Raw genomic sequence first — 21,362 nt, forward strand, 5'->3', positions numbered from 1 at the left:
GGCATAAACTTGCAGTGAATCACACACTAACTTTCTTGACTATGAAGCACGCAAATACATTCTCACACACTGTCTCACACCACTTTGGCTCAACCTCTTCAGGCAATGAGTGGAGACTTTGTTTTACAGACAAACTGACTCATCTCTGGAGAAGACAGGGGAATTCTGGTTGTTTCAAACTGTGTACAACACCATGCAGGAAGACCTGAGTCAACACGGTATTGTTTTTTCAAAAAGCACTTCAGGGGGAACCTGGTTTACCATGTGTTGGAAACAAATTGCTTTATCAAGTCAAAACTAATCCCTGCTGGAGATGTGCATCACTGCGCTGGGCGGGTAAAACCAACAGTGATACAGTCCTTCCAAAAGAAGCTTTTTCTAAAGTCTTTTTTCCCACCTTTTATGGTTGTGTGTGTGCAGAGGTAGTGTGTTTAAGAAAAAAGAGCGTACTCACTAAGAATGGGTTGTATCCTGCTGGTGCCACAGGGGGCACTGCCCCGCGTGGTCCAGCAGCAGGGGGCAGCACCGGCAGACCAGAGGAGAAGATGCCCAGAGCGTTCAGGTTCAAGCCTGGGATCAGGTTAGCTTGTTGCTGTGCAAAAGAAGGGAAGCAGGTTTTAGTCACAAGTTCAAAATTAGAATTAGAATTTAATTGACGCTCATCATTTTTGTTCTTAAACAATTTTCAGAATATGCTGATTTGTTTTTAAAGGAGCAAATCAGTTTAAACTGATTTAAACTTGGATTTTACGTCCTTCAGGCATCCAAAAGTTATGTCTCCTGCTGCAAGAGGACGCTGACTACTACAATTTACAGTAAATCTACTGCTAATCAGAGTGAGAAGAAGAAGAATGAAAATGACTCCTAGTAAGTACAAGTAAGTAATAGTTTTACTTGTTTTTTTTATCATAAATAAACAGCAATAATTTCCAAAGTTGTTGTAATAAAATCAGGACAAAGATCAATCTGACTGTGAATGTGGTCACAGAAATAAACCTAAATGAAATATGTCCTGCAAAATGTAAAGTGATCAAGGAATCTTTTAAATCATTAACCAAGCAAAAATACTTAACTTTTCTGGTTCCAGTTTCTCAGATATATGGTTATTCTGGTTTCTCAGATATAATATATACAAATATAAGTATTTGCGTTTTTTCTGTCTTTTCTATTATACTTAATTGAATAATCTTGTTTTGATTGTTTGAACAAAAGCAATTTGAAAATATCAACTTGCGCTCTGGGAATAGTAACAGGCATTTTTTACAACTTCATGTCAAATTATGGATTTATTTATTAAGAAAATAATCAATAGCTACAATAATAGCTGTTGCAGCCCTTGTTGTGTGAACTGTTCCTTTACTGCCACTAACTCCATTACATAAAAGTGTTACTTTTAGCTAAATAAACCATTTATAAACCACTGGACTATCTGAAAAATGCATTGTCACAATGCTGAAAACAGGGCTGTTTTTCTTAGCTCATGAAAACTTGAGGTTTTTGGAGGTCAGTTTGCTGTTGTAACGGCACGACAAAAATATTTCTCCCTCAAAGTCAAGTCAGCTATTCTGGTTTCATGGCCGTGAAGAGACACGCGGTCTCCTTTCACTTCCTTGTTCCCAGAGGGCTTTTTGTGTAATATCCACAGTGTCACGCTAGATGGCCCTCACCGCTTGCTGTAGAGGCAGCGCTCAACCCGACAGGTGCCAGAACTGCTCTGCTCTCACCAGCCAGTACAGTTTAACCGCATGCTGCGTGATACTTCTCCGTGACTATACCTGAGCCAATATTTGGACAATCAAAAATGAGAAGGAAAAAATTGGCTGCTTGTGTGAAAGTAGTAAAAAAAAAAAAGCAAACGGGAGGCTGATTGGGAATCTCCCCACGAGTGATCATCAAGAAGAGCATCATCACAGTGAATGCAGTCACTTTATCAGCTTTCATCTGCATTACTGGAATGCAATAGGGAGCATGCAGTGTGTGATGTATCACCACTATCTCTCTTCCTCTGAGGCTGACCTCTCTGCGCTGCAGAACTTGTGATGTCATCGGGGCAGTGTGAAAGAGGAGCTGGGTGAGAGAGCGCAGCCTACAGATATCAGATGGATGCTGGGAAACGCAGTGTGTTACAGCAGGAACACAGACACACAGTGGGGAAGTGAGCGTGAGTCAGAGGCTCTGTGGAACAGGCCCACGCGCACGCACGCGCACGCGCACGCACGCGCGCACACACACACACACACACACACACACACACACACACACACACACACACACACACACACACACACACGTACGCATACATGCTGTGCTCAACCAACCGACTCACTGATGAGCTATTCAGTGATGGTTTACTGTTATCCATTTACCAAGCAGACAACACACGTATTACTAATGCTGCAGGTAACGTGTACTGAATGGGGAGGCAATGTTATCCCGCCGTATATCATCACCCCTCTTCGTTGTTCACCTGTCAGTCTATGTGAGTCAACCTGAGATCACACACACAAGTTCAAGAGACCTGCAGATGGTAACCTTTAAGCTTACGTTTATAGCAGCAATATCATTCTCGTAGGCTTCCCGCAGTTTCTTCATGATCTCCGCCTCGGCTTTACAACACGCCTCCAAGCTGCCCTTCACCGTGATGGTCCTCTCAGGGTTGTAAATGGTTAAATCTTGTAACCTGCAAGGGAGATCACACACACACACACACACACACACACACACACACACACACACACACACACACACGCACACACACACGCACGCAACACACACAAAAATGAGTATATGCATATGCTACTACAAATACAGAGAAGAGGCACACTCATATTCTGCTCACATATTTTCTCAGAAAGTGGAGGTGACTGACCTAATTTTAATTGCATTTCCTGTCTTTGTGTTTATCCAACTTAAGTGTTATTAAAGGCTGCATTGTCAACATAAATAACATTAAAATGTATTGCTTAGCTAACAGGCCATTTAGTACCGCATTTCCATAAAGTTGGAGGAGACAGATTAAAAAAGCAGAATGGTTAAAAATGAAGCAGCAGAGGACGAGATAGTCTTACTTTGTTCCTTAGTTTGGGTCAAGCTCCAAAAACACTTCCCATAATGCAACTCAATAGGGTTTCACATCATATGGGATGGTTGGCAGAGATGGGAAAGATTCCCATGTTGACTTGCGTGCATTTGCGCCATGTTTGATTACAGAGCTGGTTGTGTACGAGTTAAAAATATATTATATCCATTAAATTTGGGTTTAATTACATTGAGCGACGGACTTTGGCTGACGTGAGACGTCTTTGTTTGGATTTTTGGATACTTACATGTAATTAAGTCAGATATATCAAAAAAACCTGACTTTCCCAATCATGATTAACGAGCTGGTTGACATGAAAACTGTTTAAACGTCAGACACTTATAATTACCAGCAATTACTGCTGGTGTGCCCCCTTTGAACACGTAGTTTGTATCTCTCAAGGTCAGGATGTGAATATCAGCACGTGCAAACAGCTGAAATTGATTCCTTTCTTATTATTATTTTAAGAGAAAAACTGCTGTACAAGAAGCATAAGTGTAAAACACTGCAGCAAGATATTGAGCTTGAGCTTATCATTTTGTGCAACAGCCAAATCACCACTCAAGTCTGTCTGAAATTAAAACCACAGTTACGCAAAAAGGTAAAAAACAAAAACAAAAAGTAGTTCTCTCACTGATTTTTCAGCTATAATGCTAACTTACTGCAGATTTGGTAACATGAATTTTTTTATCACCTTCACAAGACACTGATACAGCAGGTGTATAAGTGTTATTACACAAATCAAATAAGCCATCGCTCCATAAAGCAGCCTGGAAGTTGTAAAAACGATAACAACTTTGAGCCTTTGAAGAGGAATCAATCTATGCTCTCCTGAGCGTCGGTGGACGTGGGGGTCACGCTGAAAGAAGATTTCACAGAACCATCAATATTGAATGTACTGTTTGCCTCCTCTCAAAAGGACCATCTCCCATCTCTCTCTCCGTCTCTGCCTCAAGCCTCATTACGTCCTCAGAGCTCACAGAGACAGAGCAATTCATTAGCCCTCAATGAACGAAGGTTGGTGAGCACGGGCCGTTAAATGGGGTGTAACCACCACCTCTCTAATATCATGTTCTGGAGTGAAGGAGCTGTAATCACCTCTTCACATTTGTTCTCTAACAACTCAGTTAAGTGAAACCACAACCTGAGAGGCTAATGAGCACGGGTGTGGGAAGGTGTGGCAGCAGGACGTTGAAATCACTGCCTGTTATTTGTGCTTTGGTTTCAATTTGGTAATAGTCAAAACTGTCTTTTGGAAGTATAGTCGTACGAGCGCTCAAGTCAAAGGGTTTTCGAAAAAGAAGAAGAAGGTGGAAGAGGCGACTTACGAGGAGATGGTAATCTTGGTCCCTGTCTCCTCCTCAATCTTCTTCAGGTTGCGACCCTCCTTCCCAATCAGCCGGCCCACGAGGCTGTTGTGGGCGAGGATTTTCAGAGGGATGTCCTCCGTCCTACACACACACACACACACACACACACACACACACACACACACAGGTTAAGCGAGAAGATAGAAAATACGTTGTGTGAGAGTCACTGATGTAGCGTGAGGAATGTCATGGTGTGATGGGGATGAACAAGAATGTGGATAGCTGCCCAGATGGAAGTGCTGCTGTAAGCATGTGGCACAATGTTAAGACATAAGCCTTTTATTTTCTTTTAGTATGCAATGGCTCCTTTTAATTTTTTTTATTTTTTTTATTTTTTTTTACAGATCTTCATAGAATCTTTACAAGAAAAAGTTCAATTTCACACTAGTTTGGAGCAGAGTTTTTTGTCCTGGGGAACCCAAAAGTTTTTGCGTTGCCTGCTGCAAGAAGACTGTTCACTGAAGTTTACAATAAACAAGGTACTGTTGCAACAAACAGCTCAGAAAATGCTTCTGGTAATACGGGATGAAGATAAAGGGGAATGTTGAATGTTGTGCTTGAGTCCCTCTGAGCAAGTCAAAACAGTAAAACTGTAATGTTCTTCCTGGGAAGAACCATATAATTTTACAGTAATTAAAGGTCAAATAGTGACATCTGACATTTCCAGTTAATTGATTCGAATTAACTGCTAAACTAGCATAATCAGCTCAACTGAACATGCACATAAAATATGTCTACAGGCAGGCATGCAATTTAACATATATGAAGAATAAAGCTCTTAATACTAATGTTGCTTTGTCAAAGCCAATCATAAGTTGAAAAAATTTAATTAAATGTTACATCCAGTTTAACCAGAAGATGTTTAGTGTCACAGCTGAGAACTGGCAGTATTCCTCTTGCTACTGAGGGCTGATAGATTTAAAAATATAGATTGTGCAAGCTGTGTTATTTGGGTGAAGTGCAAAGTGAGTCCCATTTTCTTTTGTACTTCACAAATTATAATGATTTAAGAGAGTTAATTTCCCATGAAATGGCTCAAAACCCTGAAATGTTCTGGTGTACAGATGGGCACAAATTGAAATGGCTGTTCAATTTTGATGTTTATGTCTTTAACTTTGTCTGAAAAGCCTGGAAAAGGAGGCAAGATTAACTATTTAACTAATATTTATTCTGATTTCTCCAGTATTATATAGTGAATGGGTTTTTTCTGCCACTGAATTAGGTTTTTTTTGTAGACAATTAAGGCTTAAAGATCTGGTAGGGAGGGTTAAACGTAGTTGTATGCAATAAAAGCTTTATTTATTTATTCATTCAATCAATAATAATAATGATAAATAAATATTTAATAGGGACAAATGGAGCCCTTCTTTCTAAGAAATTTCTCTGGAAATCATTGACTGCTTTTGAACTCAAAACAAGTAAACAACTACTTTAAAATAACAGCATTAGAACAACAAATAACATAGTTCTTTCAGGACATTATTAGAATAAAAAAAAAAAGACTATTTTTTTATAATAAAAACAAAAAACAATGCAGTGTATGTGTGTATGTTTGTAGGTGGGTATTGGTACAGAAGGTCAGGGACAATTGTGGGGTATGTAAGTAAGTGTGAATTAAGGTTGGGGTGGGGTGGAGGGTAACCAGATGCTGGGGGTTTCTTTTGGGTGTGGTCACAGACTGGTGGTGGTGGTGTATGTGTGTGTGTGTGTGTGTGTGTGTGTTCGGGAGGGGCACTTTATAATCTGCAATTGTTGATCTTGAGCTGTAAAGTGAAATTAGTTTGGGGTAAAATGTGAGGCTAGGGGAGATGACAGTGTTATGGGTTTAAAGTTGGTTGGAGTGTCACTGGGCGTCATTAGAGAGATAACAGGGTGTGGGGTTCCCGTGGTGACAGGTTCATTTCTTCGGGTGTTGCACCCAGGCAGGGCAGCGTGGTGTTATTGAGTCGACATGCAGCAGAGGTGTGGACGTTATTGTGACTACTGTTTTGACAGATTAAGGTGGATCAGACCTGCCAACTGATTTCTTGTCCTTACATTACATAACATCCATTTGTCAAATGCTTTTGAATAAAGTGACTTTGCATTCAACCTCAACAGGAAGTCGAGCTAGATGACGTGAAAAATTGGAGGCACATCCTTCTGCTTTGAGCTATCTTGAGCGGTTCTTGGCTGCCATCCAGTGGTTTTTATAAATTAGAGGAAAATTTTGGTGGGATTTGGAGCGTCTGCCCACTTACTACTTGTTGTGTGGTTTATGTTTATCTCTGACTTGGGAAAAACTGGATGGAATCAAATGCAAAACCGTATATACAGCAGGATTTCTTCAGAGATTTCATGAAAATGGCTTACACGAAGATGCAGCTTGGCAGGGGGGATAAATGGATATAAATCCGTGAAAAGCTAACAAATCCAACAGAGGAAAACAGGAAGACAGGAAGTAAAGCAACACAAGACACAAGAGGAGGAAAACTACAAAATAAAACAGGAAATGAAGTCAAAGACACAGGAGGAGGACAATTACCAAAATAAAACAGGAAATAACTACAGAAAACTGACGCACAGTGCATGCTGGTGCAATTTGATTAGACTTTTACTCATTTTTTATCTATTTAAATGGAAGCAAATCTCTTTTTTTTAAATACTGCAATGGATTCAATCGAGCCCTTATATCTCCATCAACACTGACTGGGCAGCCGCACCGTCAAACAACACACTTAAAAATAAATACAGACAAATTCTGATATTATGTGTTAATGGCGGATGCTGATGCTCAGATCCAGCTGAAGCTCAAAGAGTTTAAAAGGTGCAGTGTCTCGTTAAAAGTGTCAAGCCCAATTAGACATGTTGGCCTGGTTTCTTAAATGCTAAGCTGCGATCACGTGTTAGCCTATGTGAGTGTGTCGTGTGCACTGTGTTTACTGTGTTAGTGGTCCAAGCGAGAGAATGCACAGTGAGATTAAAAGGTGTGCAGGCAGGTTAAAGGATAAGATTATAGGCCTGTGGACATTATGGCTAATCTCCCCAGTGGGAGTGTATACATGCTCTGGACAAGCACACCTGAGCGTATTTACATGCATGTTTGTGAATGTTTTGAGTATGTTGAAGCGCAGACTCACGTCTTGGTCTCATTGGCCTCCTTCTGCATGATGTCCAGGATCATGCGACAGGCGGAGGAGCAGCCCTCTGGAGTTGAGTGGATAGTGATGGGCTTTTCTGCTGCACCTGCATTTTCCTTCCGATGAATGTCCACCCTGAGAGAGGGAGGGACAGACAGAGAAATGAACACACAACACAGAGACGACAGTAGAAAGTAAAATCTATTTTTACTGCGTATTCATTCATAATAAAGTTTGAAACTGAAAAGAGAAGAAACTATTTAAGAATTGAATGTTGTTTTTCCCCAAATTAAAATATAAAGCAACAGTAAACATGTCATGAATAATTTGGGCCACTCATGTCCAAAATTTGACAATGTAAAGCTTCTATTGTGTGCTACCTTGCTTCATATCTCAGACAATTGGTCTCCAAATGCAAGCCTTGGTACAGTGCCAAAATACATAATTAATTCAAGCTTCAAAACAATTAGAGCAGAGCCGTCTGAGGAGTTAATAAAACCATGAACAAAACAAAAACTAATGTGTGAATCATCATCTTCGTCAGACTAACTTACTTGGACTGTGTCTGTTTGGTGACATTCTTGATGGTGAGGCCCTCCTTGCCGATGATGGCTCCCACAAACTGAGTAGGCACGAGCATGCGCAGGGGGAAGTCGTGTTGTCTCGCGCGTGAAGCCCCAAATTCTCCCGAGGGCCCAGGCTGAGAGGCGTCCTGGTCCCTGGACGACCGAGCCCCGCGCCGCGAGCGGGGAGCCTGGTCGGGCGGAGCAGCATCCATGTCCACAATATATGACACTTTGAAGGAGTAGTCGTCAAACTGGTGTCCTGTTAACTTCTCAATGGCTCTGTGGGGGGAAAGAGGAGGTATGAGGCATTAATAATAAATATTTGTCAATATAATAAATTGTAATTGTCAGTAAAAGGAAATAATATCTCAATATGCAGGACAACGGATGTCTCTGGTATACTTGCTTTATACCTTGTGTATCCTGCATTCCCTCTCCGCACTGGTTGTGTATGTTATAAGAAATCAACGATAAGCACGCTGCAAGCTGCATTTAAGCACATGAACATTCATGAGAGCACTTTATTAGTGAGGTAACATCAGCATCACACTCTGACTGAGCTGGCTAATTTTTAATGTTTAAAAGCCGCAGTGCGAACACACTGTTGTTTTCAGGTGATTCTTGAAAAGATTTCCATCTACACTGAAATGTCCTAACAACAGGAGGAAACTAAGAGATCATAGAGAATGTTAGAGGAGACACAAAGTTGTGAAAAACCCTGATAGTGGCTGGACAGGCTTATGCCCTTCATCACTCTTTGACGATTTGATGGAATCCCTCGTTAATTTAAGTTGATTTTATGAAGGTACATTTTTACATTTAGCCACCTTAATGTGGATTTATACTTTAATAGAATGTGTTGCCTCCTTTTCTGCCTCCTTGAGTGTCACCGTGTTTATACTGGATATTCCTGTTTTGACAATGACCCTGCTATGACCCTTGTGGATGTACTTTTTAATCCTCCAGTATGTGAACAACGCTGCTGGTGTTGTAGGAGCTTGTCTGTGAATGCACACAGGTAAAAAGCAAGTATATCACAAGTCTCGCTGTTGGCTGCATTATTGGTGCTGCTTACACTTTAGCTTCCTCCTTGGTTGCGTACGTAACATTCACCACTGCTGTTTCTGTATCAGTGTTCACTGTAAGGCAAGAGAGAGAGATAGAGAGAGAGAAACAAAACCATGAGATAAGGTAAAATAGATAAATAAATAAAAAGGTTCGTGTCACATTCACACATGCAGGTCTTTGTTGTTGCCGCAGGTGAGTCAGACACGCGTCCAGGTTCCCGTGGTGACCCAGAGAGCCACTTGTCTGTGTGAATCCATTACAGCCATCAACACACTGGCTTCCCTCCAGACCCCGCTGCTGCCTCCACAGACAGAAGCTGCTAAACACAATAGCCTCTCCGCCACTTGCACAATAACGGATTTAAGTTTGACATGACAGCCTAAAAAGAGCAAGTAATCCTTGATAAAGTGCAATGCAGTGCACAACAGAGACACACCTTGGGAAGACTTGTGGTCCTGTACTTATTATGGGTTATGGGTTGGAGGGCTGCTGGGCTTTAAAGGACTGAACTGTTGGGTGACTCTGATTCAGCATGTGCAATGGTGAAACAAACTCACAAATCTATTCATTAATTAGTTCATTGATTATTAATTTGTAACTTTTTTGTAGGAGAAGTAACTTATTGTATTTAGGCATTTTGTTGTTTTAACTCAGATCGTATAGTAAAAACAAGTTTGTGAAAACAACAATGCAAGACAGTGATAAATTATTACATTTTTGTAGGTATATGTTAAAAACCTAAGAGCTCTGTGCTGTATATGTTGACATGTTAATGCATTTAATTTTATACATTTTAAATGTTTAACTATTTCACCTATTTTTTACTTTAAGTAAAGTTTTACACCAGTAACATTACTTGTACTTGAGTGCATTCAAAGTAACTTTTAGTACAGTAATCAGTTCCCAGTTTCAGTTTCTCAGTTATGAGAATTTCTGCTTTTTCTTTTCTGCGGTGTAGTAAACAGAATATATGTGTGTGGACAAAACAAGAAATTTAATGACATTTTATAGACCAAATAATCAGTTAATTGAGAACATAATCTCCAGATTAATTGAAAATGAAAGTAATTAGTTTCAGCCCTAAAGTGAAAGACAAATACTAAAAGACAAAAAACAAACTATATAACCTGCTCATCTTATTTGTTTAAAGTCATTTTGTATGTACATAGTGTTACTGCTGTGGTGTATATAGTACACATATCCTTAACTTGTTTTATCTCATTCTACTATTTTGCTTCATTTGACAGAATAATCTTTTTCATCTCGTGGAGAGTATAACTTTCAGTGCCTGTGGAGAGCGCAACAGTGACAGTAATAGCAAGAGAGAAAGAGACACAGCACGTCTCATTGATGAAACTCCCTCTGGTCCACAAAGGCTTATGTCAGAAGAGACAACGGCATCTCTACTTTGTCAACGGCGGATCTCTGTTTGTGTAACCGCTAAATGTCAAAATGATGAGTCAACAAAGAAGCCATTGCTCTTTGATTGTGAGGACTGATGCCAAAGCCTGCTGAAAAAAACATTCAATGCAAAAAGATCTTTACAAAATTGCAAATAAACTCCCTTAGATTGTTTGGCAAGTTAACCACATGAACAAATCACCAAAATAATTGAGACAAGACAAGCGAGGTAATTGCCAATATCTTTTTTTTTTCCCAGAAGAATCTGAAAAAGTCTCTGTCAGTGAAAACAAAAACTTTCAAACCTGAGAAGGCGCAGCAGACAGCAGGTTTAGAAGGGTTAAAACCAGTGAGAGCGCCCAGCTGGCTTAGAGAGAGGGTGAGTGGGCAGAGCCTGGCATGGTGCCCGGCCCCAGCGCTCACAGCCAGCTCTGCCCCGCCTCGCCTGTCCTGCCCCGCCACCGGCAGCCTTCACCATGCCACACAAGAACATGGGACTCCTCCAAAACCTCACCCCCGTAACCAGAGCGCATGGACGGAGGCAGCGAAAAAAGTGACAGGAAGTTGGACACGGAAAGCGATTAAGACAGGGGGGGACGGATACACGAGCGGGATGTGCTCTCTGGAAGCTTTGATCATATGCTGTGCGGCTCTCATGTGATGATCGGAGAGCTGGACTGAGGGACAAAGAAGAAGAAGAAGAAGGAAGAAGAAGGAAGTGCTACTCTGGTCTCTCAGTACGGATGAAGTAGGCTGTTTTATAGCAGCTTCTGGGAAACTCTGAGTGGAGTAATTTCTCTGCTGGGTTCTCTTTTAGCACCTGTCATGACTACAGTGGGTGGTAGTTTGTCTTGGCTGGTTTTGACGCACAGAGAGACACCGTGCGTACGTGTCCGTGCGCGTGTGCGTTTGTTTCTTCCTACGTCTACTACTCCTGCATATGTGTGTGTGTGCACAGCGAAAAGTTCCTAGGGATAGCTCTAGTGCTGACTACACACAAACGTATAAACAGACACACACACACACACACACACTCCATCAGACAGTGCAAAAGCCTCACCACAGGCGCCTACAGTGTCCTCCCTCATTACCACGGTGCACCTCCCCAAAACAGATGCACACGCAAAAACACGGACAGGCATAAACACACATGGACACATTACTATTGGACGTCTGCCATGTCTGCTCACTTTAATCCATACGCTGAGGCCAAGGGGACCTGTGGCAATGCACAGTGCTTATTATAGAGGCTGCATGTAATTCGAATGCCGCTCTTCCTCGGTCAAACTTATAAGACACACATGCAGACAGACAAGATGATAAAGGCTGATTTATATGCAGAGATGGGTTATGTTTAGATAATGGGTGTGTGGGATGATGGTAACGAGGAAGTCAAGTCACACAGGGAGACTTGACTCACTGGGAGGTCTCTGTGCGTGTGTTGCTAAAGAGACACATGTGCATTGAACAGTTGGAGCCAGATGATGATGAGATGTGCAGCAAAGGGGGAGAGGAGAAGAGTTCTGTACCTTGTTCCACGTTTTCTACAGTACCATACTGAGCTAGAAGGCCGTCCAAAACCTGGGGGAGAAATGAGAGAGTGTGAGGTTATAGACCCAAACTACACGAAACACTGATGCAAAACACACACACACACACACACACACACACACACACACACACACACACACACACACACACACACACACAGAGGTCTGGTATGTTCAAGTAACAATGCGGCAAATGGACATAAACTGCTTTTATCTTTGTTATTCACTGATAAAGACCAAAAAAGGAAATTGGTAGCTGTTTAAAATTAAAAAAATTTAAAAAGTAGAGCATCAGTGTACTAGTTACTTTCAACCAGTGCAAAGATTATTATTAAATTATTATTAATTAATGGTTACTAGAGGACGACACTAAAAAATATGTAAATAGGTAGATGACCACTTGATCAATAAATTAGCAACCTTTGTTTTGGTTTGGACCTTTGTTTGCCAGGCCGTGTTGAAAAACTGAAGGAAAAATTATCTAGCAAAGTTTTGTATCTGTCAAACAAAGAGATATTCTCCATTAATGTAAATATTTTCAATAGTCTGAGAGGTTTTGTGAGTTTTCACGGGGCATGCAGACAACCTATTGATCAGGCAAATTGAGTTGGCAGGCATATGACACACACACACACAGAAAAACAACCTGGACCCCAGCAAGTTTACAGATGTTGACTCACAGACACAGTGTCATTCACACATTAACAAACACTCACATAGATAAAAGCACAAAAACAGACATAAACACATGCACACAAATACTTAAGTCGACAGAGAACAGCAGTATAAAAGCTGGTGACTCATTGTCGGGAGACTGGTTTATGTGCTACCTGGTGCTTCAACTGGGCATCACGCACACGCACACACACACACACACACACACACACACACACACACACATAGACACACACATAGACACACACGTACACAGACAAACAACTGACCTCCCACTGTAGATGAGGGGGAATGTTCCGGATCTGGATCTTCCGACTCCTGCAGAGATGAGAGACACAGACGGAGTGGATTTAACAGACCTGAACCACACACTCACATACATACAAACTCACACAAACACACACACACTTGAGAGTTACAGTCATCTGTTGCTGTTTACAGAAACTTCTACGCATTGGGCGCATCAACAGCTGAGAAGCGAAGGCGTTTTGGTGACGAGGGTAAAAATGCAGAGTCAGAGCTGTATTGTGTGTAATATTAGCGTCATCTTAACTTTCAATAACTCCCACAGCTCATTAGACAGTATCACAAACTAAAGACTGTCGTAAATGTAGGTGTGTAGGTGAGGACATTTATTAGACAGCAGCTACTGACTCTCAGTCACACCCTCCTACGAGTGCTATTCTTACCACTCACACTGTGAGATGTGGAAGCGACACAAAGGACATAGAAAGATATATTTTTTTATGAAAACAAGAATAGTGACACATATATTTGATAAATCCAAACCAGTGTGATTAGAAATGATCAGAAAAAAAACAGAGCAATTTGTATCATTCATAATTTAACAATAAACACGCCCTCCAGGCTTTTGTGGGCTTTTTTTGGGATTGTTGAGGCCTAAAATGCCTGCAGCCTTTTTAAAACACTGCAATATAGTTTACAGGGTTTTTGCAACTCCAAAAATAGTTGCATTTCTTTTGTGTAATTCATTAAAAATCAACTTGTTCCAGTGACAATAAAATCGCTAGTAGTTTTGTGATGTATGGTTCAGCGTCTTGTGTGAGAGATTGCTGTGATTGGTGATTGTTTAAAAGTTTAGAACAAAGGAAAGAAAGAAAAAAAATGTATTCATTTATTCCCTCACAATGTATTAGAGTCACATTAATTAAAATTTGTATCTGTATTTTTTTGTTGCTTGTCCACCCGGCAGCTGTTTGCACCTGTTTGATTTGTAATTAACAACAAAGATGATAAAACCCCGAGACTTTGAACAAGCTTTGTACAACCACATCTTTTAGGTTTTTTTTAATCAGAATATTTCAGTCAGAGAGGACAGAAAGATAGACGTAAAAATGTACAAATGTCCAGAGCTTCCACACAGCCATCTACTCTCCAGCAAGGGTGTCAGCTGAAACAGCAAAGCCACACAAACCACCCGGTGACCACAAGCTGTTAACAACTACATTAACGTGAGAGAGTCCAGCTCCGCAATGAGAGCAGCTGATCTCAAAAGCAGAGAGGAAGACGCATTTTTAGCACACAATTAGGAGGCATTACAGGAGTGGGAGTGGAGGACAGAAGCATGGACGTGAAGTGGAGGAGGAAAGGTAACAAGAAGAGATAATGAGAGGTGGATCTGAGTTCAGGAGGACTCTCCACAGGGGAAACACAGTTCCCCGTGTAGGTTTTTGCATCTTTCTCTCCCAAAGCGTTTGGGTGCAAAACACCGCAGGTCAGAATTTCCTGTCAGCAGAGAGGAGAGGACGAGAGGACTGAGCTGGCAGCTGGACATGAATGAATGACTCTTTCTGATTGTGCTGCTCGAAAAAAAAAGAAGAGGAGAAACACAGCGTCACACCAGTTTGGGACAGCCCTCTCCTCTCCTCTCCTCTCCTCTCTATATCCATGTGAACTCCAAGAAATAATGTTAAAATATTGAGGTTTTACAGTCACATGTAAATGACATTCATATTATTCTACAAACTTAAACGATTCTGTGAACGTATGTTCCTAAATAAAACAGGAAAAATGAGTTGAGTCTGGTTTATCCTCTGTCATGAACGTCCTCCTACAGAAACAAACAGCGGACAAGAACCAGAAAAAAACAAAAAACTGACAATCCCCAGCGTGTCCTACCACACAGTGGCCTTCGAGCTTTCTGTCACTGTCGGTGGTTTAAAGCGAGTGTCTCGATGAAAGATCTCTCTTGGCAACCGGTATCCAAACGAGGGTAAACCGATAAAAAAATCAGTCTGTACCACTAAAACACATCACCTTTTTCAACGTAGTAAACAACCTCCTGCCATCCGAAAGCAGCCAATAGCAGAAAAGTGTTTTAGGCCAACTCCAAAACCTCAAAACAGCCCCAAACGCTGGCATCCCTGAGCTGCCGAATATGGAAACTAAAAGCTCCTTTCATTCGGCGTCATCTGCTTAAATAGCCTGTGAATTCTGAGGGCCTGGTTCTCTATTGTGTTTGTGCTAATTGATTTGTCAACTGTAACCTCGATGCAATGTTAGACTGTATGGCGCTGACCTGCACCACAGTCACACCATCCTCTGCACTGTTTAAAGTAAATAAGCACAATAGTGGATCCGCTGTCAGGGTGAACAGAGTTTGGTGTAAACTGTTGGCTTTCTTTATCAATATTGTTCCACTGTCTTTACGTCGCCTCAACACAAGGCTCCCTTTCAAGCAAGACTCCTGTTTATTCATTTTCTTGTCTTGTAGCTTGCACATGTTTTAAAGGCCACTTGCTTGTCTATCATTCTGAAATATGCAGGGGAAGCTCCCCGAATGGACATCTCTCGGAAAAAGTGACAGCGCCTCCCGACAGTTCTTCAAGGTCTCATTTTCAGCATGCCTGTGGCCACTAGCTAACCATAAGATCACTGCTTTCTGTCTGTCTCCAGGGTAGGGAGAGGCCCACGATACATATCACCCTGCAACATATACTATTGTCTGTTTACAGCATTTATGTCTTGCTACAAACATCCGCTGTATGACCCTTTAGGTCATAAGTGTGCTTTAAAATCAGGGAATGAGCCAGTGGTGTCGTATATATCGTCTAATATCTGTTTGTTTGCATTCAAGGTGAACCCAGCGCCCTTCCAGAGCTCCTCCTTTCCCAAAGTCCAAACTGAACTGAAGTAGAAGAAACAGACTGAAGTCAATGGTTACTTAATGTTTGTTGAATGTAACCATGCTGTCTGCTGTTGGTTTGGAGCGGCCTGCCAGGAGAAAAAAAGAAAGCCTCTCAATTTCGGACTTTAAATATCTGAGGGTGGCCATGTTCATTTGAAAAGCTAATATTTACTGCACCCACCTGCACGAGGTAAGAAACCGTATCTGTGCACATGCGTGCAAACTAATACACACATGCATGCGGAGCAGTCAGAGGAATTTTAACCTCTGAGAGGGCGGGCGGACAGCGGGGTGAGAAAGAGGGTATTCACCCTTCGCCAGGAGTTTGCAGTGTTCCTAAAGATGAACATCTGATCATCAAAGTCAAATGCTACGTTGTGTTAAAAAACTGTTTTTTCTAACCTTCTGAGATCACTTGGTTGTAACCAAGTTTAAGGAACACAAGTACAAGAATTAGTTATTAATTCTATTAGTTGATCAACAGAATATTAATCAGTAACTATTGTGATAACTAAGTAATTGCTGATGTCATTTTGCAGGCAAAATGGGCATGTGATAGTGTCAGTTTCTCAAATGTGAGAATTTGTTGCTTTTCTTGGTTTTTAAATTATAAAGCAAACTGGAATTGAAAGTTCAAATTGGTGGTCAAACAAAACAAGTCACATTTGCTGACGTTACGTAACTTCTCACTATTTTCTAATGTTTTACAGATAAAACAATTCATCAATTAATTAAGAAAATTAACAGCAGATTGATCGTTATTTGCAGCCTTAATAAGGACCAATTCCCTCCCCATGTGCACTTCTGGAGCAACATTTTATTTTTGTTTCTTTGAATATTTTCTTATGACGTAAAACAGAGAAAAAAAGACTTTTGAATAATTTCCACATCAGCTCCAACTGGACTCCACAAAACATGAGTCACAGGGCTGCATGTGGACAGAGCTGACTGAATAAAGAGCATGTGTCTGTCAGTACAGAGGCGGAGAAGTCTTTGAAATGAAACTCTCTATGGTGGAGGCAAAAGAAAAGTGGTGGGACAAGATGTCAACAACTGGAGCAGCCTGGGTAAAAATTCCACCACAAATGATAGACATAAAATTAACACAAAACATCAACACAGTCTGAAATATAGGATGCATTTGAGAAATACTGTGAGGTTTTGTGATTTATTACTGATTAAATCTAGAGATATGAATACAAACTACCACATATTATATATATATTATAATAGAAATGTCCAGCAGCATAAGATGTATTGTATTTTTTACTAAAATAAAAGTATGCAACTAAAAGTCCTCTATTCAAAACTTATGAAGTAAAAGTGCAGAATTATTGGGAACAAAATGTACTTTAAGTATCAAAGTAAAAGTATGCAAAATGGCCCCATTCAGAGTCTTAATATTATATAACTGAAATATTATTATTGGTGCATACATACACATGTAAACAGCCTTTTAATCTAAAACAATTACATAGTTTATTATAGCTGCAATCTGATCTAGCTCGTCTGTTGGATCGGATTTCTAGCCATCGTTCCCCATGCCTTGATGACCCTGTCCACTTTTGATAGATACTGACCACTGCAGACCGGGAACACCCCACAAGAGCTGCAGTCGTCTAGCCATCACAATTTGACCCCTTGTCAAAATCCTCACGCTGCCTATTTTTCCTGCTTCTAACACATCAACTTTGAGGACAAAATGTTCTCTGCTGCCCGATATAACCCACCCATTGACAGGTGCAATGATAACATATACATAAAACATGCATGTATGTATATATATATACTTAGTTACTTTCCACCACAACTTAAGCCGTGTGATGACACCTGAGCCAGTTCCATTTATGAAGAAGACCATGGCCTAAAAGGTCCGGAAGGCATTGATAATTCTGATTTTGTTACATATATGGTTCCCAAATGTCAAGAATTACTTTCCATGCTCAAACATGAGTGTTTTTAAAGGTTTTCTATTTCATATAATGTAAGAGATTTGCTGTTAAATGAAATAGAGCAATACAAGGTGTGTGTGCAGATTAATAACATATAAGTTACGTATGCAGATAAAATACAGTATAAAGTGTAGGAGAGAAGAAACTGAAATTAATTTTTCTATCTATGTTCCTAGACAACACACATGTGACACTGACAAATCTCTCACATGTTCAGTCAGTATGAGCAAGACATAATGGTTATTTAGTTTGTCATGAAGCTGATGTACTTTGTCATTTAAAAGCCCTCTGAAAAATCAGAGTCACCCATGTCATTAAGAACAGTAACACAATAAAGTCACAGTTTCTCTTTAGAGTTCCTTGAATGGGCGAAAAAAAAAACCCTTTTTTTCTTTTTTTAAAAAGAAACTCACAGAAGTGAATGATTAAACATTTCCTTCTCAGTTCAAGGATTCTGTCTAATGAGGCCTTTTAAAAGCCTTGTTTACCTTTCTCTCCCTGCTCTGTGCGGATGCCCGTGCTGTCAGAGACGGCTCACAAGGAACGCTGCTCTGTGCCCAGCGGGAGGCTCTCTCCGGACAAATAAAAAGACATCCCAAATAGCCTTTCAGTCCACCGGGCCTGTCTGGAGCAAACTGCCTCACACAACTCCCACAAACACAGTCACCTCTACTATAAAACCTCACACTTAATTTTTTTCTACATGAAAAATTCACCTGACTGATAAAGTTTTTTTTTCCTCTCCTGTCATTTCCCTCCCTGCTGTGTCCATTTAGCTGTCAGCGCCTTCACCCACTGATTCTTAGCATAAACTGTATGTACTGCCTTGCCATTGTTTCACACCAGCACACGCACATATTTGCTGCTTAATGCTGAAGATTATTGGTTCCATTTTATAAAATAGTGAGAAATATTACTGGATCAGTCTTATGCCAAAAAAAACAGGAATCTTTATTTCTCTGCCTGACAAAACTCTTTGTTCCCGCCGAAAACCTGACGACACAATAGACGCAGGAAGTTCAGAAACAGTCCAATTAAAGACTTCATATTGCGCTGAAGGTAATTGATGACTTTCAAAATGAAAGATGATCTGGCCTTCGTCACAGCCATACCATGCAGATAAAATAGGAAATGAAAACCTCTGTGGTCATAAATCACACTGGAGGCGTGTGTGATTATGCACCTATTACATGATCATATTACAAATCCAGTGATATATACTGTCTTAGCCACACTAATGTGTCTGTGTCTTTTATGTGTAGTACCCAGACATTTCAGTGCTGAGTGCAGCATAATGTGATCATCAGATAATCGGCTACATTTACAGCTACATGTGCATGTATGTGAGCTCCTGTTTCTCTCACATCATCAGTATTGTAAAGACTGTAAAGCTCTAAGCTGACAAATACGTCAGCACTGCTCTTATTACTTTACATTTATTACCGCTGATAAGCGGCCTAATTTATGCCCAGTCTAGAAGTGAAACAGCACCGTATTATATGGGTCAGTTTGGGTGGGTTGGTTGAATAGTCTGGTGGTCCTTACACACCAACCACAGATTCATCTAATCTGAATTAACCCAATTTCTAGCTTTGACCCTTAAGCTCTTAAGCGCCTAAAGGTCCTGAAATCTCAGAGAGGAAGCAACAAGTCAACAATATCCAAGAGACCCTACTGTGTGGAAGATGTCCCTCTGCTCCTCTTTTCAAACTGTGGCGGTGCTCCCACTGTGTCCCACTCTCTGTTGCTGGATTAAGACGGTGCTCAGGCCATTTCTGTGTAGTGCTCCTAAGCACTACTCTAAGGCCCATCCAATTGTTGTGGAGCAGAGATAACAGGATTTGTATGAGAGAAGTGTCTATGCATTGTTATTGTCCTTCAGCCACAAAGATTTGTTACCATTTGTCCTCCAGAAGGACAAACAAACCCTGAAGCAGTTCTTCAGCTCACATTTTACCATAAACTGTATGTAAAGGCAAGTTACATATTTCCAATAATTTCCTATAACGTTCCCAGAAAGACCTGCATCTTTATCATGGAGGAGAAATAAAGGCAGTGTTCAATATCTGATTAGTTGACTTTTGAATGAATTAAATGAATTGCAAGCATAACATATATAATTTCTTACTCAGTGCAGTCAAAGCCGGTCTGTGAAATGTGTCCAGGCTAGCAAACACTTCAACACAAAGCAACATTTCCAATAATAAATGGATAATGAATGGACATTTACTTGGGTTTCATTCGAGATCTTCTTTCAAGGACATCCCTATTCTCCCTCTAATTAATACTGTTGAGGGCAGATGCTTCAGATGGGCAATGAGAGTGAGAGCGAAACAAAGGAACAAGGTTATGTGCCGTAAATCCAAAAGGATGAACTGAAAGACACTCTGTAGAGAACGGCATGATAATTCTTCACTACAAGCGACACCTTTCACGTGCATGTAGTCATTTGATCCACTGCTGAATGTTAAAAATACTGATTATAGCAGCTTTAACTAAATTAATCATAATCTTCCTAATCACTGTAACAATGGGTGTCACAACCTAGAAACAGTGATCGTCTGTTCCAGAGGGCAAAGCAAAAGCTTCAGAGACAGTTTGTGGTTAAATAGCTCAGCTCTTGCCTGATCAGTTGTAGAGATAAAAGAGAGAAAAAAAAGCAGACAGTCCTTGGTTCATCTAAAAGAATATACTGTATTTAAATGGCCAAAGTAATAATAATTGTTAATGGTGACAGTTTGCGTCACATTCAGTTTCATTAAATCCTTTTTATTCCTCCAGGCATTAATTTGCATTCATCAGAAAAAGTAAGAAAACAAGCATTGTATCTGCCCCCCCTCCATTGTTCCCTAACCACATATTTTTCACACTGATACTGCGGAGTGAACAAAGCTGCTGCTCCACGGTGCTGCTAACCATCTCATCTCAGTGTGCAGCGCTCAGGTGCCTGCTTCTGCTTTCCCTCCCAGCCCTCGCTGGGTGAGAGCTCATCAGAATTCAGCAGGCTTACCTGCCTGCCTGTTTTTCCTCACGCATTAGTTTTCGCTGTGGCACCAAGGCAGGGGAGGCACAGGCCAAGAGGCAGGCAGGTAGACACACGCAGCTCTAAGGGAAGCCACAGCGTTTCCTGTTGACGTCTGCCTGCTCCTCGCTGTCGACACTCGCGCAGCTGCTTAATAGAAAGATGTAAATAAGGAAAGACTGCATGTTGTCTCCTCATCCATTACATGTGGCACAAAGTTCACTGGCAAAGTCTATTGGCACACAGGTAAATTTCAAGTAGATTAATATCTTCTATAGGGGAATGATTCAGTGTCACATGATGAGGATAATTACAAATGACTCAATAGATTTTCAGTGACTCAGGTGAAGCAAGTCATTCATGTTTGAGAACCATGCAGCGGGAGAGACGGCCTACAGCAGCATAATGTTAA

At 40.8% G+C, this 21,362-nt stretch overlaps 1 protein-coding gene and 1 long non-coding RNA gene across 5 annotated transcripts in view; one reads left to right on the forward strand and one right to left on the reverse strand.

Annotated features, from left to right (window-relative positions):
* Positions 1–21,362, reverse strand: part of igf2bp2a (insulin-like growth factor 2 mRNA binding protein 2a) — a 50,181-nt gene that overhangs the window by 9,237 nt on the left and 19,582 nt on the right. For all 3 annotated transcript variants that reach the window (XM_051402626.1, XM_051402625.1, XM_051402627.1), the window contains exons 3-10: positions 13,098–13,146; positions 12,133–12,184; positions 9,210–9,273; positions 8,123–8,413; positions 7,569–7,703; positions 4,408–4,530; positions 2,545–2,680; positions 455–592 (exon numbers count right to left, since the gene is read on the reverse strand). In XM_051402626.1, the coding sequence (XP_051258586.1) occupies positions 455–592; positions 2,545–2,680; positions 4,408–4,530; positions 7,569–7,703; positions 8,123–8,413; positions 9,210–9,273; positions 12,133–12,184; positions 13,098–13,146 (988 nt within the window). The remainder of the gene's footprint in view (positions 1–454; positions 593–2,544; positions 2,681–4,407; positions 4,531–7,568; positions 7,704–8,122; positions 8,414–9,209; positions 9,274–12,132; positions 12,185–13,097; positions 13,147–21,362) is intronic.
* LOC127365002 (uncharacterized) lies at positions 565–20,344 on the forward strand. 2 transcript variants are annotated; one of them, XR_007885073.1, is made up of 4 exons: positions 565–877; positions 4,794–4,928; positions 15,615–15,745; positions 15,926–20,344. It is a non-coding gene; the product is annotated as an uncharacterized LOC127365002 (long non-coding RNA). The 2 variants fall into 2 exon arrangements; XR_007885074.1 differs by lacking the exon at positions 4,794–4,928.

The sequence above is a fragment of the Dicentrarchus labrax genome, unplaced genomic scaffold, assembly GCF_905237075.1.
Source record: "Dicentrarchus labrax unplaced genomic scaffold, dlabrax2021, whole genome shotgun sequence".
Classification (NCBI taxonomy): Eukaryota; Metazoa; Chordata; class Actinopteri; family Moronidae; genus Dicentrarchus; species Dicentrarchus labrax.